Source organism: Leucopleurus acutus (assembly GCF_964270905.1).
Source record: "Leucopleurus acutus genome assembly, chromosome: 5".
Classification (NCBI taxonomy): Eukaryota; Metazoa; Chordata; class Mammalia; order Artiodactyla; family Delphinidae; genus Leucopleurus; species Leucopleurus acutus.
In genome coordinates this window covers 4,345,080-4,369,441 of record NC_139147.1, presented here as the reverse complement: position 1 = coordinate 4,369,441, position 24,362 = coordinate 4,345,080, and the positions used below count along the sequence as shown (strand labels likewise).

Here is a 24,362-nt window from a genome sequence, read left to right as displayed (position 1 = left end):
TTGCCATATTGGAGCCCTGAAGCATCTGCCATTGGCGAGGACGTTGATGACGCTCCAGGACGGACGGAAGTCCCTGGGCTGTCAGTGGCCCCGTTTACTCTGATCTGGTCACTTCCAGACCTTAGAAGAGCAAAACGGGTATCTGGTCACCCGGTCCAGGCCAGCTATCCCCAAAGGTAGACCCAGAACTGTGAAATGTGTGGAAGAGCCCCGGGGAAGTCTCTGGGCAGAGTTTTTCAGGAGACTCAGCATTCCCTGGGTGGGGTGGCTTGCGGGAACCAGAGCTGACCCCAGGATTCAACTCTTTTGAATTCTGCCCTTTCACCTTTTCACTGTATGTTCTCTGGGTTTCTTTAAAATAATAAAATGTTCTGTGGTTCTTTTCTCGTCAGTTCGATTGATTTCACTTTTCAGTCCTGCATTCCCTGAACACTCTTATCAGAGGCAGAATGTCCCCTGAATTTGGTTCAAAGTGATTTTATTGCTGTGAGTGGACTTTTTCCTGGCTACTCACATCCTTCATGGATGGCTGTTTCTGTGCACCCAGAATTGATACTGCAAAGGAGCAGTCAATCTGGGGTTTGCTCTCCACATAGTTAATTAATATGCAGAACAGTTGAGAGCCAAAGCATTTTAGTGCCCAAGAGATGGGATGTTAGAACATAAAGATGGAGGAGTGCACTTTTTAAAAAAGTCTGCTCCTGGAAACTATACATTAATGACGCTCAGAATTGCTTATGGTTCATCTCTGGGGTTTCTACTCTTTGAGGTTTAGGTTTAGTTCGAGGAGCCAGGTGAATACGAGCTAAGAATTACTTTTTTCTCACATTATCTGGAACTGTGCCTTCTACAAGGGTAGCTACTAGTCACATGTGGCTATTAAAAATTTTTTTAACATCTTTATTGGAGTATAATTGCTTTACATTGTTGTGTTAGTTTCTGCTGTATAACAAAGTGAATCAGCTATACGTATACATATATCCCCATATCTCCTCCCTCTTGCATCTCCCTCCCACCCTCCCTATCCCACCCCCCTAGGTGGTCACAAAGCACTGAGCTGATCTCCCTGTGCCATGCGGCTGCTTCCCACTAGCTATCTATTTTACCTTTGGTATTGTATATATGTCCATGCCACTCTCTCACTTCGTCCCAGCTTACCCTCCCCCCTCCCCGTGTCCTCAAGTCCACTCTCTACATCTCCATCTTTATTCCTGTCCTGCCCCTAGGTTCTTCAGAGACATTTTTTTTTTTTTTTAGATTCCATATATATGTGTTAGCATACAGTATTTGTTTTTCTCTTTCTGACTTACTTCACTCTGTATGACAGACTCTAGGTCCATCCACCTCACTACAAATAACTCACTTTTGTTTCTTTTTATGGCTAATAGTCCATTGTATATATGTGCCACATCTTCTTTATCCAGTCATCTGTCGATGGACACTTAGGTTGCTTCCATGTCCTGGCTATTGTAAATAGTGCTGCAGTGAACATTGTAATACATGACTCCTTTTGAATTATGGTTTTCTCAGGGTATATGCCCAGTGGTGGGATTGCTGGGTCATATGGTAGTTCTATTTTTAGTTTTTTTAAGGAACCTCCATACTGTTCTCCATAGTGGCTGTATCAATTTACATTTCCACCAACAGTGCAAGAGTGTTCCCTTTTCTCCACACCCTCTCCAGCATTTATTGTTTGTAGATTTTTGATGATGGCCATTCTGATGGGTGTGAGGTGATACCTCATTGTAGTTTTGATTTGCATTTCTCTAATGATTAGTGATGTTGAGCATTCTTTCATGTGTTTGTTGGCAATCTGTATATCTTCTTTGGAGAAATGTCTATTTAGGTCTTCTGTGCATTTTTGGATTGGGTTGTTTGTTTTCTTGATATTGAGCTGCATGAACTGCTTGTATATTTTGGAGATTAATCCTTTGTCAGTTTCTTTGTTTGCAAATATTTTCTGCCATTCTGAGAGTTGTCTTTTCGTCTTGTTTATGTTTTCCTTTGCTGTGCAAAAGCATGTAAGTTTCATTAGGTCCCATTTGTTTATTTTTGTTTTTATTTCCATTTCTCTAGGAGGTGGGTTGAAAAGGATCTTGCTGTGATATATGTCATAGAGTGTTCTGCCTATATTTCCCTCTAAGAGTTTTATAGTGTCTAGCCTTACATTTAGGTCTTCAATCCGTTTTGAGTTTATATTTGTGTATGGTGTTAGGGAGTGTTCTAATTTCATTCTTTTACATGTAGCTGTCCAGTTTTCCAGCACCACTTATTGAAGAGGCTGTCTTTTCTCCATGGTATGTCCTTGCCTCCTTTGTCAAAAATGGGTGACCATATGTGCATGAGTTTATCTCTGGGCTTTCTATCCTGTTCCATTGACCTATATTTCAGTTTTTGTGCCAGTACCATACTGTCTTGATTACTGTAGCTTTGTAGTATGGTCTGAAGTCAGGGAGCCTGATTCCTCCAGCTCTGGTTTTCTTTCCCAAGATTGCTTTGGCTATTTGGGATCTTTTGTGTTTCCATACAAAGTGTGAAGTTTTTTGTTCTAGTTCTATGAAAAATGCCATTGGTAGTTTGATAGGGATTGCATTGAATCTGTAGATTGCTTTGGGCAGTATAGTCATTTTCACAATGTTGATTCTTCCAATCCAAGAACATGGTATATCTCTCCATCTGTTTGTATCATCTTTAATTTCTTTCATCAGTGTCTTATAATTTTCTGCATACAGGTCTTTTGTCTCCTTAGGTAGGTTTATTCCTAGATATTTTATTCTTTTTGTTGCAGTGGTAAATGGGAGTGTTTCCTTAATTTCTCTTTAGGATTTTTCATCATTAGTGTATAGGAATGCAAGAGATTTCTGTGCATTAATTTTGTATCCTGCTACTTTACCAAATTCATTGATTAGCTCTAGTAGTTTTCTGGTAGCATCTTTAGGATTCTCTATGTATAGTATCATGTCATCTGCAAACAGTGACAATTTTACTTCTTTAAATTTATTTATTTTTGGCTGCGTTGGGTCTTCGTTGCTGCGTGTGGGCTTTCTCTAGTTGCAGTGAGCAGGGGCTACTCTTCGTTGCAGTGCGTGGGCTTCTCGTTGTGGTAGCTTCTCTTTGTTGCAGAGCACAGGCTCTAGGCACACGGGCTTCAGTAGCTGCAGCACGTGGGCTTCAGTAGTTGTGGCTCACAGGCTCTAGAGTTCAGGCTCAGTCGTTGTGACACATAGGCTTAGTTGCTCCACAGCATGTGACATCTTCCCAGACCAGGGCTTGAACCCATGTCCCCTGCACTGGCAGGCGGATTCTTAACCACTGCTCCACCAGGGAAGACACTGTTTTACTTCTTATTTTCCGATTTTGATTCCTTTTATTTCTTTTTCTTCTCTGATTGCTGTGACTAAAACTTCCAAAGCTATGTTGAATAATAGTGACGAGAGTGGGCAACCTTGTCTTGTTCCTGATCTTAGAGGAAATGGTTTCAGTTTTTCACCATTGAGAATGATGTTGGCTGTGGTTTTGTCATATATGGCCTTTATTATGTTGAGGTAAGTCCCCTCTGTGCCTACTGTCTGAAGAGATTTTATCATAAATGGGTGTTGAATTTTGTTGAAAGCTTTTTTTTTTTTTTTGCGGTACACGGGCCTCTCACTGTTGTGGCCTCTCCTGTTGTGGAGCACAGGCTCCAGACGCACAGGCTAGCGGCCATGGCTCATGGGCCCAGGCGCTCCGCGGCATGTGGGATCTTCCCGGACTGGGGCACGAACCCATGTCCCCTGCATTGGCAGGTGGACTCTCAACCACTGCACCACCAGGGAAGCCCTGTTGAAAGCTTTTTATGCATCTATTGAGATTATTGTATGGTTTTTATCCTTCAGTTTGTTAATATGGTGTATCATATTGATTGATTTGCATATATTGAAGAATCCTTGCATTCCTGGGATAAACCCCACTTGATCATGGTGTATGATCTGTTTAATGTGCTGTTGGATTCTGTTTGCTAGCATTTTGTTGAGGATTTTTGCATATATGTTCATCAGAGATATTGGCCTGTACTTTTCTTTTTTTGTGACATGTCTGGTTTTGGTTATCAGGGTGGACTCGTAGAATGAGTTTGGAAGTGTTCCTCCCTCTGCTATATTTTGGAAGAGTTTGAGAAGGGTACGTGTTAGCTCTTAGCTAAATGTTTGATAGATTTCACCTGTCAAGCCATCTGGTCCTGGGCTTTTGTTTGTTGGAAGATTTTTAATCACAGTCTCAATTTCAGTGCTTATGATTGGTCTGTTTATATTTTCTATTTCTTCCTGGTTCAGTCTGGGAAGGTTGTACTTTTCTAACAATTTGTCCATTTCTTCCAGTTTGTCCATTTTATTGGCATGGAGTTGCTTGTAGTAATCTCTCATGATCCTTTGTATTACTGCAGTGTCAGTTGTTACTTCTCCTTTTTCATTTCTAATTCTATTGATTTGAGTCTTCTCCCATTTTTTCTTGATGAGCCTGGCTAATGGTTTATCAATTTTGTTTATCTTCTCAAAGAACCAGCTTTTAGTTTTAATGATATTTGCTATCATTTCCTTCATTTCTTTTTCATTTATTTCTGATCTGATCTTTATGATTTCTTTCCTTCTGCTAACTTTGGGGTTTTTTGTTCTTCTTTCTCTAATTTCTTTAGGTGTAACGTTTGGTTGTTTATGTGAGGTTTTTCTTGTTTCTTAAGGTAGGATTGTATTGCTCTAAACTTCCCTCTTAGATCAGCTTTTGCTGCATCCCATAGGTTTTGGGTCATCGTGTTTTCATTGTCAGTTGTTTCTAGGTATTTTTTGATTTCCTCTTTGATTTCTTCAGTGATCTCTTGGTTATTTAGTAGTGTATTGTTTAACCTCCATGTGTTTGTATTTTTTACAGTTTTTTTCCTGTAATTGATATCTAGTCTCATAGCGCTGTGGTTGGAAAAGATACTTGATACGATTTCAGTTTTCTTAAATTTACCAAGGCTTGATTTGTGACCCAAGATATGATCTATCCTGGAGAATGTTCCATGAGGACTTGAGAAGAAAGTGTATTCTGTTGTTTTTGGATGGAATGTCCTATAAATATCAATTAAGTCCATCTTGTTTAATGTGTCATTTAAAACTTGTGTTTCCTTATTTATTTTCATTTTGGATGATCTGTCCATTGGTGAAAATGGGGTGTTAAAGTCCCCTACTATGAATGTGTTACTGTCGATTTCCCCTTTTATGGCTATTAGAATTTGCCTTATGTACTGAGGTGCTCCTATATTGGGTGCATAAATATTTACAATTGTTATATCTTCTTCTTGGATTGATCCCTTGATCATTATGTAGTGTCTTTCTTTGTCTCTTGTAATAGTCTTTATTTTAAAGTCCATTTTGTCTGATAGGAGAATTGCTACTGCAGCTTTCTTTTGATTTCCATGTGCATAGAATATCTTTTTCCATCCCCTCACTTCCAGTCTGTATGTGTCCATAGGTCTGAAGTGGGTCTCTTGTAGACAGCATATATATGGGTCTTGTTTTTGTATCCATTGAGCCAGTTTATGTCTTTTGGTTGGAGCATTTCATCCATTTACATTTAAGGTAGTTATCGATATGTATGTTGCTATTACCATTTTCTTAATTGTTTTGGGTTTGTTTTTGTAGGTCTTTTCCTTCTCTTGTGTTTCCTGCCTAGAGAAATGCCTTTAGCATTTGGTGTAAAGCTACTTGGTGGTGCTGAATTCTCTTAGCTTTTGCTTGTCTGTAAAGGTTTTAATTTCCCTGTCGAATCTGAATGAGATCCTTGCTGGGTAGAGTAATCTTGGTTGCAGGTTTTTCTCCTTCAACACTTTCAATATGTCCTGCCACTCCCTTCTGGCTTGCAGAGTTTCTGCTGAAAGATCAGCTGTTAACCTTATGGGGATTCCCTTGTATGTTATTTGTTGTTTTTCCCTTGCTGCTTTTAATATTTTTTCTTTGTATTTAATTTTTGACAGTTTGATTAATATGTGTCTTGGCGTGTTTCTCCTTGGATTTATCCTGTATGGGACTCCCTGTGCTTCCTGGACTGGATTGACTATTTCCTTTCTCATGTTAGGGAAATTTTCAATTATAATCTCTTCAAATATTTTCTCAGACCCTTTCTTTTTCTCTTCTTGTTCTGGGACCCCTATAATTTGAATGTTGGTGCGCTTAATGTTGTCCCAGAGGTCTCTGAGACTGTCCTCAATTCTTTTCATTCTTTTTTCTTTATTCTGCTCTGCAGTAGTTATTTTTACTATTTTACCTTCCAGGTCACTTTTCTGTTCTTCTGCCTCATTTATTCTGCTATTGACTCCTTCTAGAGAATTTTTAATTTCATTTATTGTGTTGTTCGTCATTGTTTGTTTGCTCTTTAGTTCTTCTAGGTCCTTGTTAAATGTTTCTTGTATTTTCTCCATTCTATTTCAAGATGTTGGATCATCTTTACTCTCAGTACTCTGAATTCTTTTTCAGGTAGACTGCCTATTTCCTCTTCATTTGTTTGGTCTGGTGGGTTTTTACCTTGCTCCTTCATCTGCTGCATATTTCTGTCTTCTCATTTTGCTTAACTTACTGTGTTTGGGGTCTCCTTTGCGCAGGCTGCAGGTTCATAGTTCGTGTTGTTTTTGGTGTCTGTCCCCAGTGGCTAAAGTTGGTTCAGTGGGTTGTGTAGGCTTCCTGGTAGAGGGGACTAGTGCCTGTGTTCTGGTGGATGAGGCTGGATCTTGTCTTTCTGGTGGGTAGGACTGTGTCCGGTGGTGTGTTTTGTGGTGTCTGTGAAATTATTATGATTTTAGGCAGCCTTTCTGCTAATGGGTGGGGTTGTCCTCCGGTCTTGCTAGTTGTTTGGCATGGGGTGTACAGCATTGGAGCTTGCTGGTCGTTGAGTGGAGTTGGGTCTTAGCATTGAGACGGGGATCTCTGGTAGAGCTCTCGCTGATTGATATTACGTGGGGCTGGGAGGTCTCTGGTGGCCCAATGTCCTGAACTCAGCTCTCCTACCTCAGAGGCTCAGGCCTGACACCTGGCTGGAGCACCGAGAGCCTGTCAGCCACATGGCTCAGAAGAAAAGGGAGAAAAAAAGAAAGAAAGAAAGAAAAAAATAATAAAAGAAAATAGTTACTAAAATAAAATGTTTTAAAAATATATTAAAATTAAAAAATTAAAAATTAATTTAAAAAGTAAAAGAAAGAGAGCAACCAAACCAATAAAGGAATCCACCAGTGATAACAAGCACTAAAAAATAAACTAAGATAAACATAAAACCAGAAACAAATTAGATGCAGAAAGCAAACCCCAAGTCTACAGTTGCTCCCAAAGTCCACCTCCTCAATTTGAGATGATTCGTTGTCTATTCAGGTATTCCACAGATGCAGGTACATCAAGTTGATTGTGGAGCTTTAATCCGCTGCTCCTGAGGCTGCTGGGAGAGATTTCCCTTTCTCTTCTTTGTTCGCACAGCTCCCGGGGCTCAGCTTTGGATTTGGCCCCGCCTCTGCGTGTAGGTCGCCGGAGTGCGTCTGTTCTTCGCTCAGACAGGACGGGGTTAAAGGAGCCGCTGATTTGGGGGCTCTGGCTCACTCAGGCCGCGGGGAGGGAGGGGTGCAGATGCGGGGCGATCCTGCGGTGGCAGAGGCCGGCGTGGCGTTGCACCAGCCTGAGGTGCACTGTGCGTTCTCCCAGGGAAGTTGTCCCTGGATCCCGGGACCCTGTTAGTGGTGGGCTGCACAGGCTCCCAGGAGGGGAGGTGTGGAGAGTGACCTGTGCTTGCACACAGGCTTCTTGGTGGCTGCAGTAGCAGCCTCAGCGTCTCATGCCCGTCTCTGGGGTCCGCGCTGTTAGCCGCGGCTCGCGCCCGTCTCTGGAGCTCCTTTAAGCAGCGCTCTTAATCCCCTCTCCTCGCGCACCAGGAAACAAAGAGGCAAGAAAACGTCTGTTGCCTCTTCGGCAGCTCCAGACTTTTCCCCGGACTCCCTCCCGGCTAGCTGTGGCGCACTGGCCCCCTTCAGGCTATGTTCACGCCGCCAACCCCAGTCCTCTCCCCGCGATCCGACCAAAGCCGGAGCCTCAGCTCCCAGCCCCGCCTGCCCCGGCGGGTGAGCAGACAAGCCTCTCGGGCTGGTGAGTGCTGGTCAGCCCTGATCCTCTGTGCAGGAATCTCTCTGCTATGCCCTCCGCACCCCTGTTGCTGCGCTCTCCTCCGCAGCTCCAAAGCTTCCCCCTCCACCACCCACAGTCTCCGCCCGCGAAGGGGCTCCTAGCGTGTGGAAACCTTTCCTCCTTCGCGGCTCCCTCCCGCTGGTGCAGGTCCCATCCCTATCCTTTTGTCTCTGTTTTTCCTTTTTTCTTTTGCCCTACCCAGGTACGTGGGGGGTTTCTTGCCTTTTGGGAGGTCTGAGGTCTTCTGCCCGCGTTCAGTAGGTGTTCTGTAGGAGTTGTTCCACGTGTAGATGTATTTCTGGTGTATCTGTGAGGAGGAAGGGGATCTCCACGTCTTCCTCCTTCACCATCTTGAAGGTACTTGTGGCTATTTAAATTTAAATTAATTAATGTTAAATAAAGAGTCGTTCTTTAGTCAAACTGTCCAGACGGTCCCGGACTTATGATGGTTTGACTTATGATTTTTCACCTTGACCATGGTGCAAAAGCAATGCATGTTCAGTAGAAACTGTACTTTGAATTCTGAATTTTGATCTTCTCCCAAGCTAGCAATATGCTGGACGATCCTCTCTTGTGATGCTGGGCAGCGGCAGCCATAGCTCCCTGTCAGCCACACAGTCATGAGGGTGAAGAGCTACACACTGATAACCATGCTGGGCCCAGACAACCACTCTGTTTTTCACTTTCAGTATAATATTCAATAACTTACAGGAGATATTCAATATTTTATTATAAAATAGGCTTTGTGTTGGATGGTTTTGCCCAACTGTAGGCTAATGTAAGTGTTCTGAGCATGGCTAAGGTAGGCTAGGCTAAGCTAGGGTGTTCAGTAGGTTAGGTATATCAAATGCATTTTCAATTTAATGATAATTTCAACTTACAAGGGTTTATCAGGATGTAACCCCATCGTATGTTGAGGAAGATCTACAGTCACATTTCAGGTGCTCTGTAGCCACCTGTGGCTACTGTATTGGAAGCATAGGTAGAGAATATTTCTGTCATTGCAGACGTTCTATTGGACAGCCCTGGTCCAGAACACAGAAGAGCTCCGTCTTTTAGAAACCTAGAAGGTTCCTCCCCTCCCTGGATCGTTTTAACCAAACCTTACCCAAGACTTGCCTCTTTTCCTGGAGGTTGTTGGATTTCAGAATGAGATAGTTTTGGATATTCAGAAAGAGTATCTCTATAGGAACATTTTCTAGAAAAAAATATCTTACGTTTTCTAATAGCAGTCCATAGATTGAAAAAAGGTAGCAAGTGATTAGATAATTATAATAATAGCAGCTATGTTTGTTGTGTACCTGCTGTGTTCCAGGGTTTTGTTCTAAATGGTTTACAGTATTAACTCTCTTAATATTAACCCCATGAGGTATGGTACTGTGCTTGTCCTGACTTTTTAGTTGAGGAAACCGAGGTCCAGAGAAGTTACTTAACTTGACTTAGGGTCCCACATGGCTCCTAAGTGGTTGAAGTACTATTTGACTGCAGGCAGTGTAACTCCAACTGCCTCTCATCTCTCTGTAAATGGCACCGAAACATCCAGAATGTTCGCCCATGAGGGAAATAGCAAGCTGGTCAGTACACTGCAGAGGACATGCTACGTAGATGGCAGCCTGGTCCATCTTATCAGTAACTGGCAGATTCTAATGAGTTTTCTGTAGTCTGGACAGAGTAAAAATAAAAAAAACTTCTCCAGAGGAAGTCATGGTACTATAGAATATTTGGGGAGATAACACTCTTCTAGATCAGGAGTTGGCAAACTAGGGCTGACAGGCCACATCCAACCTGCTGCCTGTTTTTGTAAATAAAGTTTTATTGGAACACAGACACACGTTTGTTTATCTGTCGTCTGTGGCTGCTTCTTCACTAGCAGAGTGGAGTAGTAACAGAAATTGTGTGACCCACAAAACCTGAACGATTTGTTTTCTGGCCCTTTACAGAAAAAGTTTGCCAACCCTGTGCTAGATTACATTCTCTAAGCCTTTCAAAATAATTAGCCTCTTCCATTAGCCGTAGTGTTTTGCAGTCAAATGCTCTACCACTGATCTATACCCCCAGCAGTAGTGCAGTTTTAAACTTATGGAATGACCCCAGATTGTCAAAAGGGACTGACAATTTAGTATTTTAACTGCTTTTCATCCTAAACGTGTGCAGTCCCTGCTGTGTGCCAGGCATCGTCACTGAATTGATGTTGGCACCAAAACTTGGCACTAAAACCCCAACCCTCAAGTGCCTGCATTTCAATGACCTGCTACGCGCTTTATATGTGTAACTTCTGATGGGTCCCTTAGAGCTCCATGTGCCCGGGGTGCATCCCCACTTACTTTTCGGTCTGTGCCTGCCCTTGTCAGAAGACGTCTGGACATAAAATGTTCACTTAATGCTGCTCTCTTTTTAAGATCATGGTGGAGTTAGCTAAAGTAGTCAGAAAATGTTAAGATTAAATATTCTTCATATTTCATATCCCATTATGAAGTTAGAATAAATTAAATTTCTCCAAAATGTGTCTGCCAGACATTTTAAAAATAACCTATTTTCCCTGATTTTAAAAAGTTATATATGCAGAAAATATGGAAGGATCTAACCACAAGAATGAGAGTTTCCCCTACAAAACCCCACCACCCAGAGGTAGCACTGCTAATGTCGGAATGTATTAAATTTTTTGAAGAAGATTCTGCCACATATACAAATGTTTCTTTTACCTTATTTTTTTTACTGTGTCGTTGAAAATGTCTTACTCAACAGCATTTTTCAGAGCTATTTAATATTCCATCATATGGATGTACCATAATTTACTAAACTATTTCCTTCTTACTGCGCATTTAGGTTGTTTCCAACTGTTTGCTGTTATAAGTAAAACATAATGACTGTCTTTGTTCATGAATCTCTGTTTGCATCATGAGTGTTTTTCTTAGGATCAGATTCTCAGAAGTACAATTACTGAATTAAAGACTGTTACCATTTTTAAAGCTTATGAGATGTATCGAAAAAAAGTCATATCATCCCTGACTTAACTTTCTCCCTGGCTCCCAAAAAAACCACATAATCCATACAGCAAATTCACATAATCCTATAGCAAACACTTAGTAACATGTATTAATGTTCAGAGATTTAGTATTAAACAAAATGAAATGAAAACTGCAGACAAACAGGAACACTTTACAAGGATATATTTGGTGATTTGACACTTCTCTTAGGAATCTGATCATTTTCCTAGGGGAAGCCTGGTTTGAATGCCCAGATATCTGCTCAGAGATGCCCCTTGGGTTTCTGCCTATAGTCAACAGAGTTTTCAAGCTCAGTTAGGTATAAGAATGACCTCACAGGATTGGCCACCCCAGGACCTTGACACCTACTGTTCTCTCTCCAGGATGCCCCTCCCCAGAAAGCCCCGGGGCTTGTTGTCTTCAGGCAGGTCTTACCCAAATGTCCTCTTTCAGAGAGGCCTCAGTGACCACCCTCCCCTCACCCTGCTCTCTTCTCTGGGTGACTCATCACTCTATCGTCGCCTGGAATTCTAGGGGTTCATTTGTTTACCGCCTGTCTCTGAAATCCCGAGAGCAGGATTTCCATCTACCCCCCCCCCCAACCCATTGTCTGGTCTTATTCATGTTATTCTGTTTCGGTAACTCTTACCCTTAGGGGTTGTGGGGTTGTCACAGTGACTTGTGTCACAGTGACTTGTCATCAGCATCCTCCTTCATGTTTGGATATGAGTATAATCAGCTTGGGGCACAGGGACGACCTTGAGCAGGAACCTGTGACACCAGGAGGTCGTGCGGGCCCTGAGGAGGGACAGCCCTGGTACTGGGGGTGTGTGGCTTGATCTTTATTCATCCCGTTGGCTGTTTGTGTGAATCTGAACCCCAGGCCACAAGCTGGTGGCCTCTCTTTCTGGGCTGCCAGCCCCTCCCTTTGTCACAGAGTAGCAGTGCAGGGTTCCCACAGAGCCAGAGGGCCAGGCAGCCCACATCCAGTTGTGGCGTCCCAGGCTAATGCACTTAAGTACAACACCTGGCTTACGGGGCAGGACTTGGGCGGAGGGAAGAGTTAAATTCGGGGCTACACGTTGACCCCGGCGCTCCCTTACGCGTGGTGCAGAAGACGCCATTACCCAAATGTTAGCGATTATTTTTTATGGGAAATGTCATCTTGTCAGCGTGAGGAGTCTTAATTATGAAGAATTGCTTACGCAGACCTTCTGGGCGTAGGGCCGCTGTCTTTGCAGCCATGATCGCCATGTGGTCAGAACAGGGACAGTTGGACGGGATACAGGACACGCTGCCTCTTCTCTTTTTCCAGGTCCAGCACCTACCGCCCCAAGGGCTTTGATGTCACCGTGAAGTACACGCAAGGGAGTTGGACTGGCTTCGTTGGGGAGGACGTTGTCACCATCCCAAAAGGCTTCAACAGTTCTTTTCTGGTCAACATTGCCACCATCTTTGAGTCAGAGAATTTCTTTTTGCCTGGGATTAAATGGAATGGGATACTTGGACTGGCTTATGCTACCCTGGCCAAGGTAAGAATCATGGGTGAATCTAAGGAAATCAAGTGATGGGACAAGATTCTGAAGCCAGACATTGGAGGGGCCAACAGTTGGGTCCAGCTGTCCAAGACAGTCAGTGAGAATCACACGGTTGAAAGATCAGTGTTCGCACAATTAAGGTTATCTCTAAGCATTTTTAAAATCTAAGATGAATGGTGACATTCTTTGAACCTTCCTACAAGGTACACTCATAGCATCACTTTTTTCATTTGCCTTTCGTTTATTTTACTTGTATAGTTGACAGGTGTTAACAGAAGCGGAATCCGTTTGATTATGGTGTTTGTTTAGGGGGTTTTATTTGGGCAGGATTAAGAGTAAGCACATTTATTAAATTCATACATTCACATAAAGATGTGACACTGGAACCTCGGCAGGAAGAGGTGTCCCACCAGGCAGAGAGCATCGTGCTGCCTTCCCCTCACTCTGTAGTGGGAGCACAGACAGCCTGCAAGCGCGCCCTGGGGATCGCCAGCCACTGGAATTAGCGCTGCAGCGAGGAGAGGTGGTGGGACCCTCGCTCTCTTCAGCGTCAGAACCTTCACAAAACAGGGAGAGCCAGGATTGAATGTTCTCCAGTTATCTGTCCTTGATCCCACCCAGAGGAAGTGTGTTCATGAGCAGGATGGGTGAGGTGGGCTGGGAAATGTCCACCCGGAAGGGATGCCAGGGGCAGGCGGATCCGACACCCGTGCGTCCCCGGGGCTCCGGGAGACCAGGGCAGGTTAGCATACACTTGAGGAGAGGTTGTTCCTCCTGGCCTGTAAACGGGCACCCGGGCGCGGCCCCTCCTTGTTCAGAGTTAGGTTTCGAGCTGGAGCTAAGTGTGGAACAACGAATCGTGGGTGCAGAAAGGCCTGTTTTCTCTCCATAAGGACATTTGTTCCAGCTCAGGTTTACGAGCAAGTGACACAGGGCAGCGATGTGAGTGGGTGGAGATGGGCCAGTAGGCAGGGGCCGTTTCCCAACACTGTGGCTTCTCAAGGACAAAAAGTAGCCCGTGAAGCCCTACTGAGACCATTGCAAGGTGTCTGAGACCTCCCCACAAGGCAGACTTTGTGGGCCTCTGTTATCCCCATTTTAGAGATGTGTGGACTGAGGGTCAGAGAGGTTTACCCCTTGCCTAGGGCTGTCAGAGCACAGAGCCCCCTCTACGGAGCCCAGATGGCTTCTGGAGCCGTTTTTTTAGCTCAGCACTGTAGGGAATGCTTAACATGAGTTCCCAAACTTGTAGCAACTTATATTCCTCAATACTTTTCACAGACAATGTGACCTCAGGCAAAATGTTTCATCTTCTTGTGACTCTGAAAATAAAAGATGTATGATCGATTTGATGCTGGTTATTTAGAGGATGGTAGCATAAAGCTAAATTATCTGGAATTAATAATATGTCAAACTTCCTTGAGAATAGACTGCTTTGGGGTTCTTTTGGGTGTCCAGACTCCCCACATGACTTTTTATCTTTTCACCTATGAAATTCCAAGATTGCCAACAATTGTCTTCACTTCCCTAGGTTTGGGGAGACAGTAACAGGATTTGTAGGAAGTGGAGCACGGCTAGAAACAGGACTGGCAGGGCGGTCTGGGTTGGCGGCCCAAAGGTGTTTCTGAAATAGGTTCCCCGAGCACCCAGTGGGGTCACAGTGTGTGGTGGCCCCCCGCCGATGCCAGTTGCTTCTCATCGAGGATGTGGTCAGAACCACCTGTGGGGTCTCTCACACTACAGTTGCCCGCATCCAGCAGCATCCCTGCTGAATCAGGTTCTCTTGGGCTGGTCCTGGGCAGCTGTGTGCTTTTGAACCTTAAAGGATCCCAAGTCCTACTGAAGAATGACCTGACAGAATAATAATAGATCCTATCCCGTGTGCCAGGCACCATTCCAAGCACTCTGTGTGAACTGACCCATTTAAGCCCCAGAAGGCCCTGGGATGCGACTATGATCCCCATTTTACAGATAAGGAAACAAAGGGACAAGTCACACGGTTAGCAGGTGGGCGGTGGAGCCAGGATTCAATTCCGGGCAGTGTTTTATCTCATTGCCTCTCAAGGAGGTGGACGCTGACGGGGTCATCACCAGACCCAGCCCGTTTCAAAAGGGGGCTTTGTCTCATTCCTTGACCCAAACACAAAGTATTTAGACAAGGTTACATATAGAGATTGTACTGAATTCTGCAAGAGAGTCCACAGCGGCTGGGAAAGAGGCAGACAGGAGGCCAAATACTAATGAACTAAAGAAATGGGAAGGTTTCTGTCTGTCCGGTAACGCTCCGCTCACTCCCTCTAGAATTAGAGTTTCAGTTCTTACAGATTATAAAGAATCCTTCCTTATATTAACCGTAGATGCCAAGAGCATCTATGCTGCTACAGTTGTTTTCATCAAGAACTAACCATTCGTAGTAACCAACTCTAATCTCTCTCCCAGTTGTCAAAGCCCAAATCGAAATATAGGTCTATGACCTTCCTTCCTGACCACCAGCACCTGTGACCCACCCCCAGCTAGGACCTGCTCACAGACCATCCCTCCTTTTCAGTTCTGGAGAAATACAGCTGGTCTCTGAAGGTGTGGTTACATGTAACAGAAGCACAGAGGACATTATTGACATACGGCAATGGGGAATAACGAGCTTTTAAACTGCAGGAGAATAGAATCGTTCCTTTCCCGGTTGCCAGAGTTCAGTAGACAGCCGGCAGAGCTAAGCCGCCTCCCAGGGTCCGGGATCTGGGATGTGACCTGTCCTCATGATTCAGGCACCTGTCATTTGCATGATGGACGACTACAGCTGAAACGGGTGAATAAAAACTTTTTCTGAAGCTGTAAAGGCAGCTCCTGGAGACACTGTTCTCTCCTTACTCTGAACTGTCTAAGATTAGAATCCACCACCTACCTGGGTAACCCACTTCCACATCTTCTCACGCCTGCCTCACAAGGCAGTCAGGATGGTAAATGGGGCAGCCTCTTAACAGCTTCCGGAAATACTATCTTATTTTTCCAACAGAGCCGCCATCCCCACAGGAAAAATACCAAGTCTTAGGGAGTTCTGTTGGAGGTTTCTGAATCAGTGTACTTAATCATAAGCTCGTTTATTCCTTAGCCTTGAAAATATTAAATATAAAGAAATGCCATGTTGTATACCATGCCTGGTGCCTGCGTGGGGTCACTCCTTGTCTACACTGCGAGTCCTGAAGCAGCTGTGCTCTTTCCCAACCCTCCCGCAGCCGTCAAGTTCTCTGGAGACATTCTTTGATTCCCTCGTGGCACAAGCGAAGATCCCCAATGTTTTCTCCATGCAGATGTGTGGGGCTGGATTGCCAGTCGCTGGATCTGGTACCAACGGAGGTAGTCTTGTGGGTATCTTTTCATTTTAAAGGGGGAACATCAGAGATCAGTGGGGCTGCTCTTTCTGCTTTATTAAGACCCTGATAGAAATATTAGACATGTAGGCATATATAGGTGCTGTCAGATATGAATAATCCTTGTTTGAGAGCCCTTAAAAATGGATAAAACTAGCTCTTATTTTTATCTTTCCTAATCATCCTGCCATCTCATAAGATGATTCTCGTTGCTTCCCCAAATTCCTTTATTTTTTTTTATTCCCATACTTTTTTTTTTTTTTTCCCAATTGGGGTATAGTTGTCTTGCACTGTTGAGTTAGTCAGATTCCTTTAAAGCTTTTTTAAAAAAATGTTCCTTTGAAAGGTAACTGTTTTGGTTGGGTGTGGCAGGGACATGTGAGGACCAGTGGGGTGGGGTGGCAGGTGGGCCTTACTCTGGGGAGGGGAATCAAAGGGAGAGGACTGATTTCATAAATTTGGTGGGGAGATGGGGAAAACTGTACATCCTTTCTCTCACTCTGAACACACACGCACACACACACAGACCCACACATATACACATACATATACACACATGCACACACATACACAGCTCTACAAACATACACATACATACTTACATCCACACACTTATATACACAGCACACACATAGTGAAGCAGAATCAACACTGTGAACATGCCATAACCCAAGTGTCCCTTTGATGGGCCCTGCACCCAGACATCTAAAGTGGGAGGTGATGGGGAGAATGTCCATGAAGGGGCCCCCTCAGGGTGGGTGATGTTGACCCCTTTGCTCTCCAGCTATGAGAAGCAGGCTCATCTACTCTGATTGCTAACAATACACCTGCTCTCAGCACCTTTTTTATCACCTTTTCAGGGGAGCGGGTAGCCTGGATTTGTGGGATGATGCTATACAGATGTGCAAATGAAGTTTGGGTTAGGGAAGCTCTTTTGTTCTGCTTTCCATGCCAATGTGCGGGGCAGGAAGTCATCCTCTGTCTTCTGAGGAACTAAATTTTTGTCAGTCTGTATGGTTTACAATTGTATTGCATTTCTTTGCCAGTGGCCGGGGTCGGGGGCCGGAGGGGTGGGGATCTCAGTGTCATGGAGCTGGAACTGTATGTGCTAACTTTAGATAAGGGGAACCATCAAAGCATCCTGATTAGACTAGGGTACAAAAGTCTTTGAGCTTTGGATACATGGCCCCAGAAGGTTCCCTGTTTAATTTTCAGGTGTATGTATTTATTTATAACATCCCAATAACTTGAAAGTACTAATTCTAGTGAAGTTCTGCCTTATAACAACATGCTTCTCTGTGTAACTTGTTACATGCCTGTATATTTTTTTCTCTTATACCTGTAAATATCTTCCATCCTAGGTCCTGGGTGGAATTGAACCAACCTTGTACAAAGGAGACATCTGGTATACCCCTATTAAGGAGGAGTGGTATTACCAGATAGAAATTCTGAAATTGGAAATCGGAGGTCAGAGCCTTAACCTGGACTGCAGAGAGGTATTTCCGCTCTGTGTCTACCTGTCTGTGTGTGCCTGGGTCACTTAAATATTACAGCTGGGACCTGAATGTGAACTCAGAGGGTACATTACATTGCGAGATAAATCAAAAGTTCGTGACGTTAAAAGTTACAGGGCCTTTTTGTAGATGATTTTATACCAATGATCCCCCCCAAAAAACATTGCTTCCTTTCAACTGCTTCTCTTAATAGAGAGGAATTAGCCTGAAATGGTGAGTGAAGAGAACTGTCCAGAACCATATCATCTTGGCCTGATGGTCCCTGATCTCGGTTCAGGACAAGGAGAAGTAAGCAGGGTTTTATCAGTGTAAAGTGGGACTAAAAGATAAGCAAAATGAAACCAAAAGTAAATCAGCTTTATCCTCCATTCACAGCTAACCCCCCTTCCCCCCCAGTATACAGTTCTCACTCGAAGAAACATGTGCTCTAAAGATGTGCATGGCTTTTGATGGTGCCCAAAGGAGGCACATGTGCAGAGCTGGGCAACCACATCTCTCGTTAACCTCGTTCACACCCTCTCGCTGCAGTTTGGCTTGTTTGTGGCACATAATGACGTGATTATGAGGATCTGAGGGAGACCTGGTCCTCTACAATATTTTCAGAATGGTTCACAAAAACCACCAGCATTTCATCAGCCTTCCTTGTACTCTTACCTGTCATCACTGCCTTTCAGTTTAACCATCCCATTGTACCGTAAGTTCTCATATACACAGATGCCTCTGAAAAAACAAAGCTTGATAAAGGGATGGTCCATTCCATTGGGGTGGTGTTTCAGTCCTAAGTCCACAAATCTGTTTATTGTCAAGAGGCATTTACTTGCCATTGAAGAGTCCAGTGATAGAATCAGGTGGGAGGGCCTAAAAGAAAGCACCGACTCCGCGCGTGTGTGTGTGCGCATGTGTATGTGTTTGTGTGTGAGTGTGTGTTGGAGAGTGTAAGCATGTATTTGGAGGTTTGATTCTCATATTCCTGGTTCTTTTCTGCCCCCCACAATTAGCCAAGCTTGCCACATAGAGCAAACAACAAAACCCAGAACGTCCCACCGCCCAGCATTTCAGTGTGCGAGCTTTTCTTACACATACAAGCGCGAACAAACTAGATTATATTTCAATTAACTTTGTTTCTAAACTGAAATTCGTTTTACATTTGAAAAACTATGAGTCAGTTGCTGTATTTCAATTTCTCAAAATTCTTCACTCCTCCCACCTGCTACCTAAACAAATCCTTATTTCCTTTTGACCTGCTTGGTGTATTTGGTCATACGACTCATGGATTTGCCATAGAAGCAGGAGGATTAAATTGCCCACGACGCATTCCATTCCTGGGCAGCCTTGCTCATACAGTTATGTCCCTAGAGGTTGGGTGACTACTCTGGTCTTGGCCCACTGACTTCCATTCTTCCCACTCGGCCACATAAAGAATGACAGAGGCGGGGTCCGGGCTGGGAATGCCTCTGTGTGTGTGAGATTCTCTTGCTGAAGGTGGCTTTGGTTCCATTCTAAATGCAAATATGGGATATCTATTGAAAAACTGTCCTTCCCCCTCCTTCTCCACTAGCAGGGTAATAGAGAGTTGAGTTTTCATGATTTGTATAAATGACATTTAATGTATCATTTCAACCTCTGAAGACAAACGGGTCTCCCCTCTTTGGAGGATCCCTGACGGAATCTGGCCACACTGATTTCGGTCAATGTCACTGCCCTTTCCTGGCCTCGGTTTCTTTATCTATAATGAGAACATTGGGCAAGGAAGTTCTCGGTTCCCACGTTCTGAGAAGATGAAATGAACTGTAGCCACCAAGGAGGTACCGTGACTGCCGAACGTGTGTATCACAGATCCACGGTGACGGCGGGCTGGAGCCGTGCCCTGATGTGGCTGCCCTGTCGCTCATGTGCCTTCTCCCCACCCCCTCTCCCCGTTCTAGTATAACGCGGACAAGGCCATCGTGGACAGTGGCACCACACTGCTGCGCCTGCCCCAGAAGGTGTTTGATGCCGTGGTCGAGGCAGTGGCCCGCACGTCTCTGGTGAGTCCTAAGGATGAATCTCAGAGGTCACACCAGGTCAGGACCTCATACTGGGGAATACCGCCACGTAGTCTAACAGTCTCCGTCTGAGGATTTTGAGGTGGTTTTATTTTAATGATTACTTATTAAGTTCACAGTCTTATTCTTCGATATTAACCAGCAAATAATTCCTTCACTTTAACCTCAGAGGACTTGGATCTGAAGGTGTAGTGCTTTTTAGTATTTCAAATAACATTGTAGTTAGCATAGTACTTTTTTAATCTCAGGGGGAAAAGAACCACTTGGTAATATACTATAGTAAAGTTAGTAGTAAACCAGGAATATGTTTGTAGCCTTTAAAACAAACCAAAAATTGTACTCCTTTTTTGGCCTTCATCCGAGCTGTGCTGGGATTGTAATTCCTACTTCTGTAAAAGAATGAGATTCACAGAAGACAAAGGGTAATCCACCAATGTAATAATTCTTTTCTGGCCATGCTTTGAAATACAATTAAAATCATGGTCAAGGACAACATACCTTTTGAGGGCCTGGTTAACAGTATTCCCAATGTGACCCCAACTTTCCAGTTCGTTCAAGGCAACAGGATAGACCACAGGGCATTAAGTGGGAGGACCGCAGCCTTAAAGGGCAGATGGAATTGAATTTCATCTATAGCTTCTGCCACTTATTAGCTGAGTGCCGGGAGAGGGCTCTTGTGCCCCTTGAGAGTCTCCGTGTTCTTGTCGTGGGGCTGTGAGGAGGGTCGGGCATAAAAGCCCGGCACCATGTGCTTGGTCAAGAAGAGCTTCTATTTCATGTCCAAACCACAGTGCTACTACTGTTTGTCTCGACACAAGATAAACGTTTCTCTCGACTTCGTGGGTGTCTTCGTAAGCATCTGTTCACGCAGGGCCACCCTGGCAAAGTGACCAAAAATGAGCGTTTCCTACACAAAGTCTTTCTATTGGCACTGACCCCAGTTGGGGCTGACAGTCCCACAACTCCACCGGGCTGGCCAAATCCAAAGAATGATTGATAGGAGATGCACAGCAGTTGCTCTGTTACAGGTGACAGCAGGACAGGGGAAGGAAGAGCAGGGTTTTGCTTGTCCTGGACCCAAACTCGAAAAGTCTGAATGTGCTGTCGGAAGAACAGCAGGCAAGTCAAAAGAATGCGGACGGGAAAATGCAGGAAGAAACAACACCGAGGTCCTTTGTGAGCTGAAAGGTCAAGGGAGCAGCGGACTGCCTTTTTTGTCCACTGCGTGTCTAATATCTGCTGAATCAGAAAAAACTGGCAGGTCACATTCTTAGTGCCTTAAATTTAGAAAACTGGCTGAAAACCAGACTGCTGGAAATGCAGGGCAAGATGCTGCCTTCTTCAGAGTAAAACTGGCCTCAGTGAAATTAACATGAGCACCCTCAGATTTGCTATTCTGAGCTAGGAGTGTTTTACAGCTGTCCCAAGGACGTCCTGGCAGCGTCAGCGTGTGACTCCAACAAGCCCGTGACCAGCCTGGGTCTCCGCAGAGTCCGTGACTTTGGCGGGGACCAGCAGGACTGTGGCAGAGGGGCGCTAGCACCCCTGAGGTCAGCACAGCACGTGTTCAGCAGTGCCTGACTGTAATTAAAGCACGAGAAGGAATGAGAGTACAAAATTTGTCTGCCTAGTCTAAAATTATCCTCTGATTTCATGCCTCCATCAGGAGGGAGAGGCCTGGGGAGGATGTTTGTCTGAAGCAGGGAAAGCTCAGCGAGGGTGGGAGCTGTCTCTGTCTCATGGTGTGTGGACCAGAGACGTGCGCGTTCTCTCTCTCTGCCAGGTTCATCTCAGCCGGCTCTCTTGGCTTGGGTTTTCTTTCTTAGTTAAGGAGAGGACCGGCTTTGAAGAGTTAAACACCATACAGATGCCGGGCTCTGTCTCTGGGCCTAGAGTCTTCAGATGGCATTTTAGAAATGAATGGTTCGTAGTTCTTTTTAATTATTGAAGTATAGTTAATTTGCAATGTTGTGTTACTTTCAGATGTACAGCAAAGTGATCCAGTTATACATATATATGTATTCTTTTTCAGATTCTTTTCCGTTATCGGTTATTGCACGATATTGAATCTAGTTCCCTGTGCTCTATGTAGGTCTGTGGTTTTAAATGAGCCTGGTGGGGAGTTCTGTGTGTGGTGGGGACCTGGGCTTCCTTCCTGCCCAGCTGTGGCCCCCTCGTCAGCTCAGGCACGGTGCTTCTCCCTCTGTAAGACCCAGAAGTAGGAAGACACCTCCTGTAAATTGACTTCTGACTTTCAACTCTATGATCTGAGTGTCCAAGCTCTCCCCCGGGACACAAGGCTTGTCCCCCAGGGAGGCTTTCCAGACTTGTAAGCACCTCTTTGGAGGCAGACGGTCCCCCTTCCAGTCCCGAGCTGTGCCTCTTAGGCAAGTTACTTGGCCTTTCTGAGCCTCATTGTTCAGCTGGAAATTGGAGCTCTGTGCCCTCGTGCAGCCCTAGCCACGCTTCACTTTTCCTGGAATCCAGCAAAATGACTGCGCCACCCCTTCTCAGCTCATCCAGCGAGGGGTCCTTCCCTGTGATACACATTTCAAACTGGCTTCCTTCTCATAAAATGTACAAACCTATGAAGGCCAGCATTAGAGACTTTGCAAATCGGCACTGACAGTTTCAGTGGGGGACCTGTGATGGGTGAAGAGACCGCACGAGCTTCCTCCCGGTTCTCTGCCCCGAGGGCGGCGGCACATGGCTGCGAGGCCCTGAGCAGGCAGCTCTCACTCCGTGTTCGTCCAGGGACACCCAGTTTGCTCACTTTCTATCTTCCTTGACCTCTGCAGCACCCCTGCTCACCTTCCTTACCTGTTCTCTCAGCTTCCGTAACACCCTCCTCCCAGGACCTCTTCTAATGCCTGTGTTCCTCTTCATGGGGGTCTCCTTTGCTGCTCCCTTTCTCAGGGTGGGTCCTACGCCCCTCTCTTCTCCCTGTACTCTCTCCTAAGCGATCCCATCCATGGCCACACCATCACTTCCCACCCATTGGTCACTGACTTTCAAATGCATCTGTCTAGCCCAGGCTGATTCCTTGGAGGTTAGACTCAAAGAACCAGTGACCTACACAAATCCTGCTTGGATGCCTTAATCCCACCCCATGTGCCACAGTGCTCAGATCTCTGATAAATGATCTCTGATAAATGCATGATGGTGCCCCTAGGTCCTTCCCAGCCTTGTCACTTTCCCCTTCCTGTCCTCAGCGCCAGCCTCCATGGCCATCACTTTGTCTAGTGGGACAGGTTCCATGCCCTGCCTGCTCTCCCCACCACATCTCCCTGACGCCCACCTGCCCCTCAACTCAGCTCATGTGCTTCTTCCTCGGGGACCTTGACAGATACCCCTTCCTCCCAGTCAACACTCTTCCAGCTCCACCCCACATCCCCATCACATGCCCTCCTAGCTCCACCCCGTCACATGCCCTCCTAGTTCTGCCCGTCACATGCCCTCCTAGCTCCACCCCGACACATGCCCTTCTAGCTCCGCCCCATCACATGCCCTCCAAGCTCTGCCCCGTCACATGCCCTCCTAGCTCCTCCCCCATCACATGCCCTCCTAGCTCCTCCCCATCACATGTCCTCCTAGGTCCTCCTCCGTCACATGTCCTCCTAGCTCCTCCCCCGTCACATGCCCTCCTAGCTCCTCCCCATCACATGCCCTCCTAGCTCCTCCCCATCACGTGCCCTCCTAGCTCCTCCCCATCACGTGCCCTCCTAGCTCCTCCCCATCACATGCCCTCCTAGCTCCTCCCCGTCACATGCCCTCCTAGCTCCTCCCCGTCACATGCCCTCCTAGCTCTGCCCCATCACATGCTTCTCTAGTTCTGACCTGAGCAGTGCAGTGTGCTGGGTGTGTTAAAAGAGACACATCCAACATAGTCCTTCCCTCAGGGAGCTGGCAGGAACAGGGCAGGCCTGCTCTGGAAACTTCACTGGGCCTGCTGAGAAGGCACAGAAGTAATTTGTAATTAACTTGAAGATTCAGCAGTTAGTGGATAAGCATGATTGGCATTGCCCTTCTGGTCCCCGGATGAGAGGCACAGGTGAACAAACATTCTGCATTCTCGGCCATTCATTTTTTTACCCATGAACATTCCCTGAGTCTTTCCTGTGGGCCAGGTGTTAAGGCTATGAGGAGGAGTTGGGGGAGCAGACAGCACACCTGTGTCGTTAGAAGAATCAGATTCTAGTGCAAGAAACAGAAGTTAACCAATCGCACCAATAAATTTAAAATTAAAACTGCTACAAGGAGAAAGGTCAAGGAGGAGAGATATATGGTGGAGTACCGGCACTGTGGGGGCCAGTCAAGGAGGGCTTCCTGGACAAGGTGGCATTGGAGGTGAGATCTGGGGGAGGAGAAAGATGTTCCAAAAGAGCAGAGAGCCCCCGCAGGGCTCTGCACCAGTAGGAAGCTTACTGGGCTCAGGGAATTTATAGGGAACTTGATGCCCAAAAGGGCCTTGAGCACCACATTTAAGATCTGGTCTGTCTTCTAAAGGGTATTGCCTACTACAGTGTGACCTTGGGTGAGTTATTTCACTTCTCTGAGCATTGGTTTCCTCATCTGTAAAGTGGAGGGGATGATGTTACTGCCCTGATGCGGGTGTTTGAGGATTAAAGTACTTCGTGCTGCGAAGTGCTCCTAGCAGTGCCTAATACCGGTAAGTTTTCCACATGCCTCGGTAATTTTAATAATCGTGATTTTGTCGTCACCATCACTCTTCCAGA

General features: G+C 45.4%; 1 protein-coding gene across 2 annotated transcripts in view; it reads left to right on the top strand.

The window, feature by feature from the left end:
- BACE2 (beta-secretase 2) overlaps nucleotides 1–24,362 on the top strand; it is a gene marked incomplete at its 5' end in the record, with an annotated part of 86,439 nt that overhangs the window by 38,225 nt on the left and 23,852 nt on the right. For both annotated transcript variants that reach the window (XM_082839816.1, XM_082839815.1), the window contains 4 exons: nucleotides 12,477–12,693; nucleotides 15,933–16,061; nucleotides 17,429–17,563; nucleotides 19,507–19,608. In XM_082839816.1, coding sequence (XP_082695942.1) covers nucleotides 12,477–12,693; nucleotides 15,933–16,061; nucleotides 17,429–17,563; nucleotides 19,507–19,608 — 583 coding nt within the window. The remainder of the gene's footprint in view (nucleotides 1–12,476; nucleotides 12,694–15,932; nucleotides 16,062–17,428; nucleotides 17,564–19,506; nucleotides 19,609–24,362) is intronic.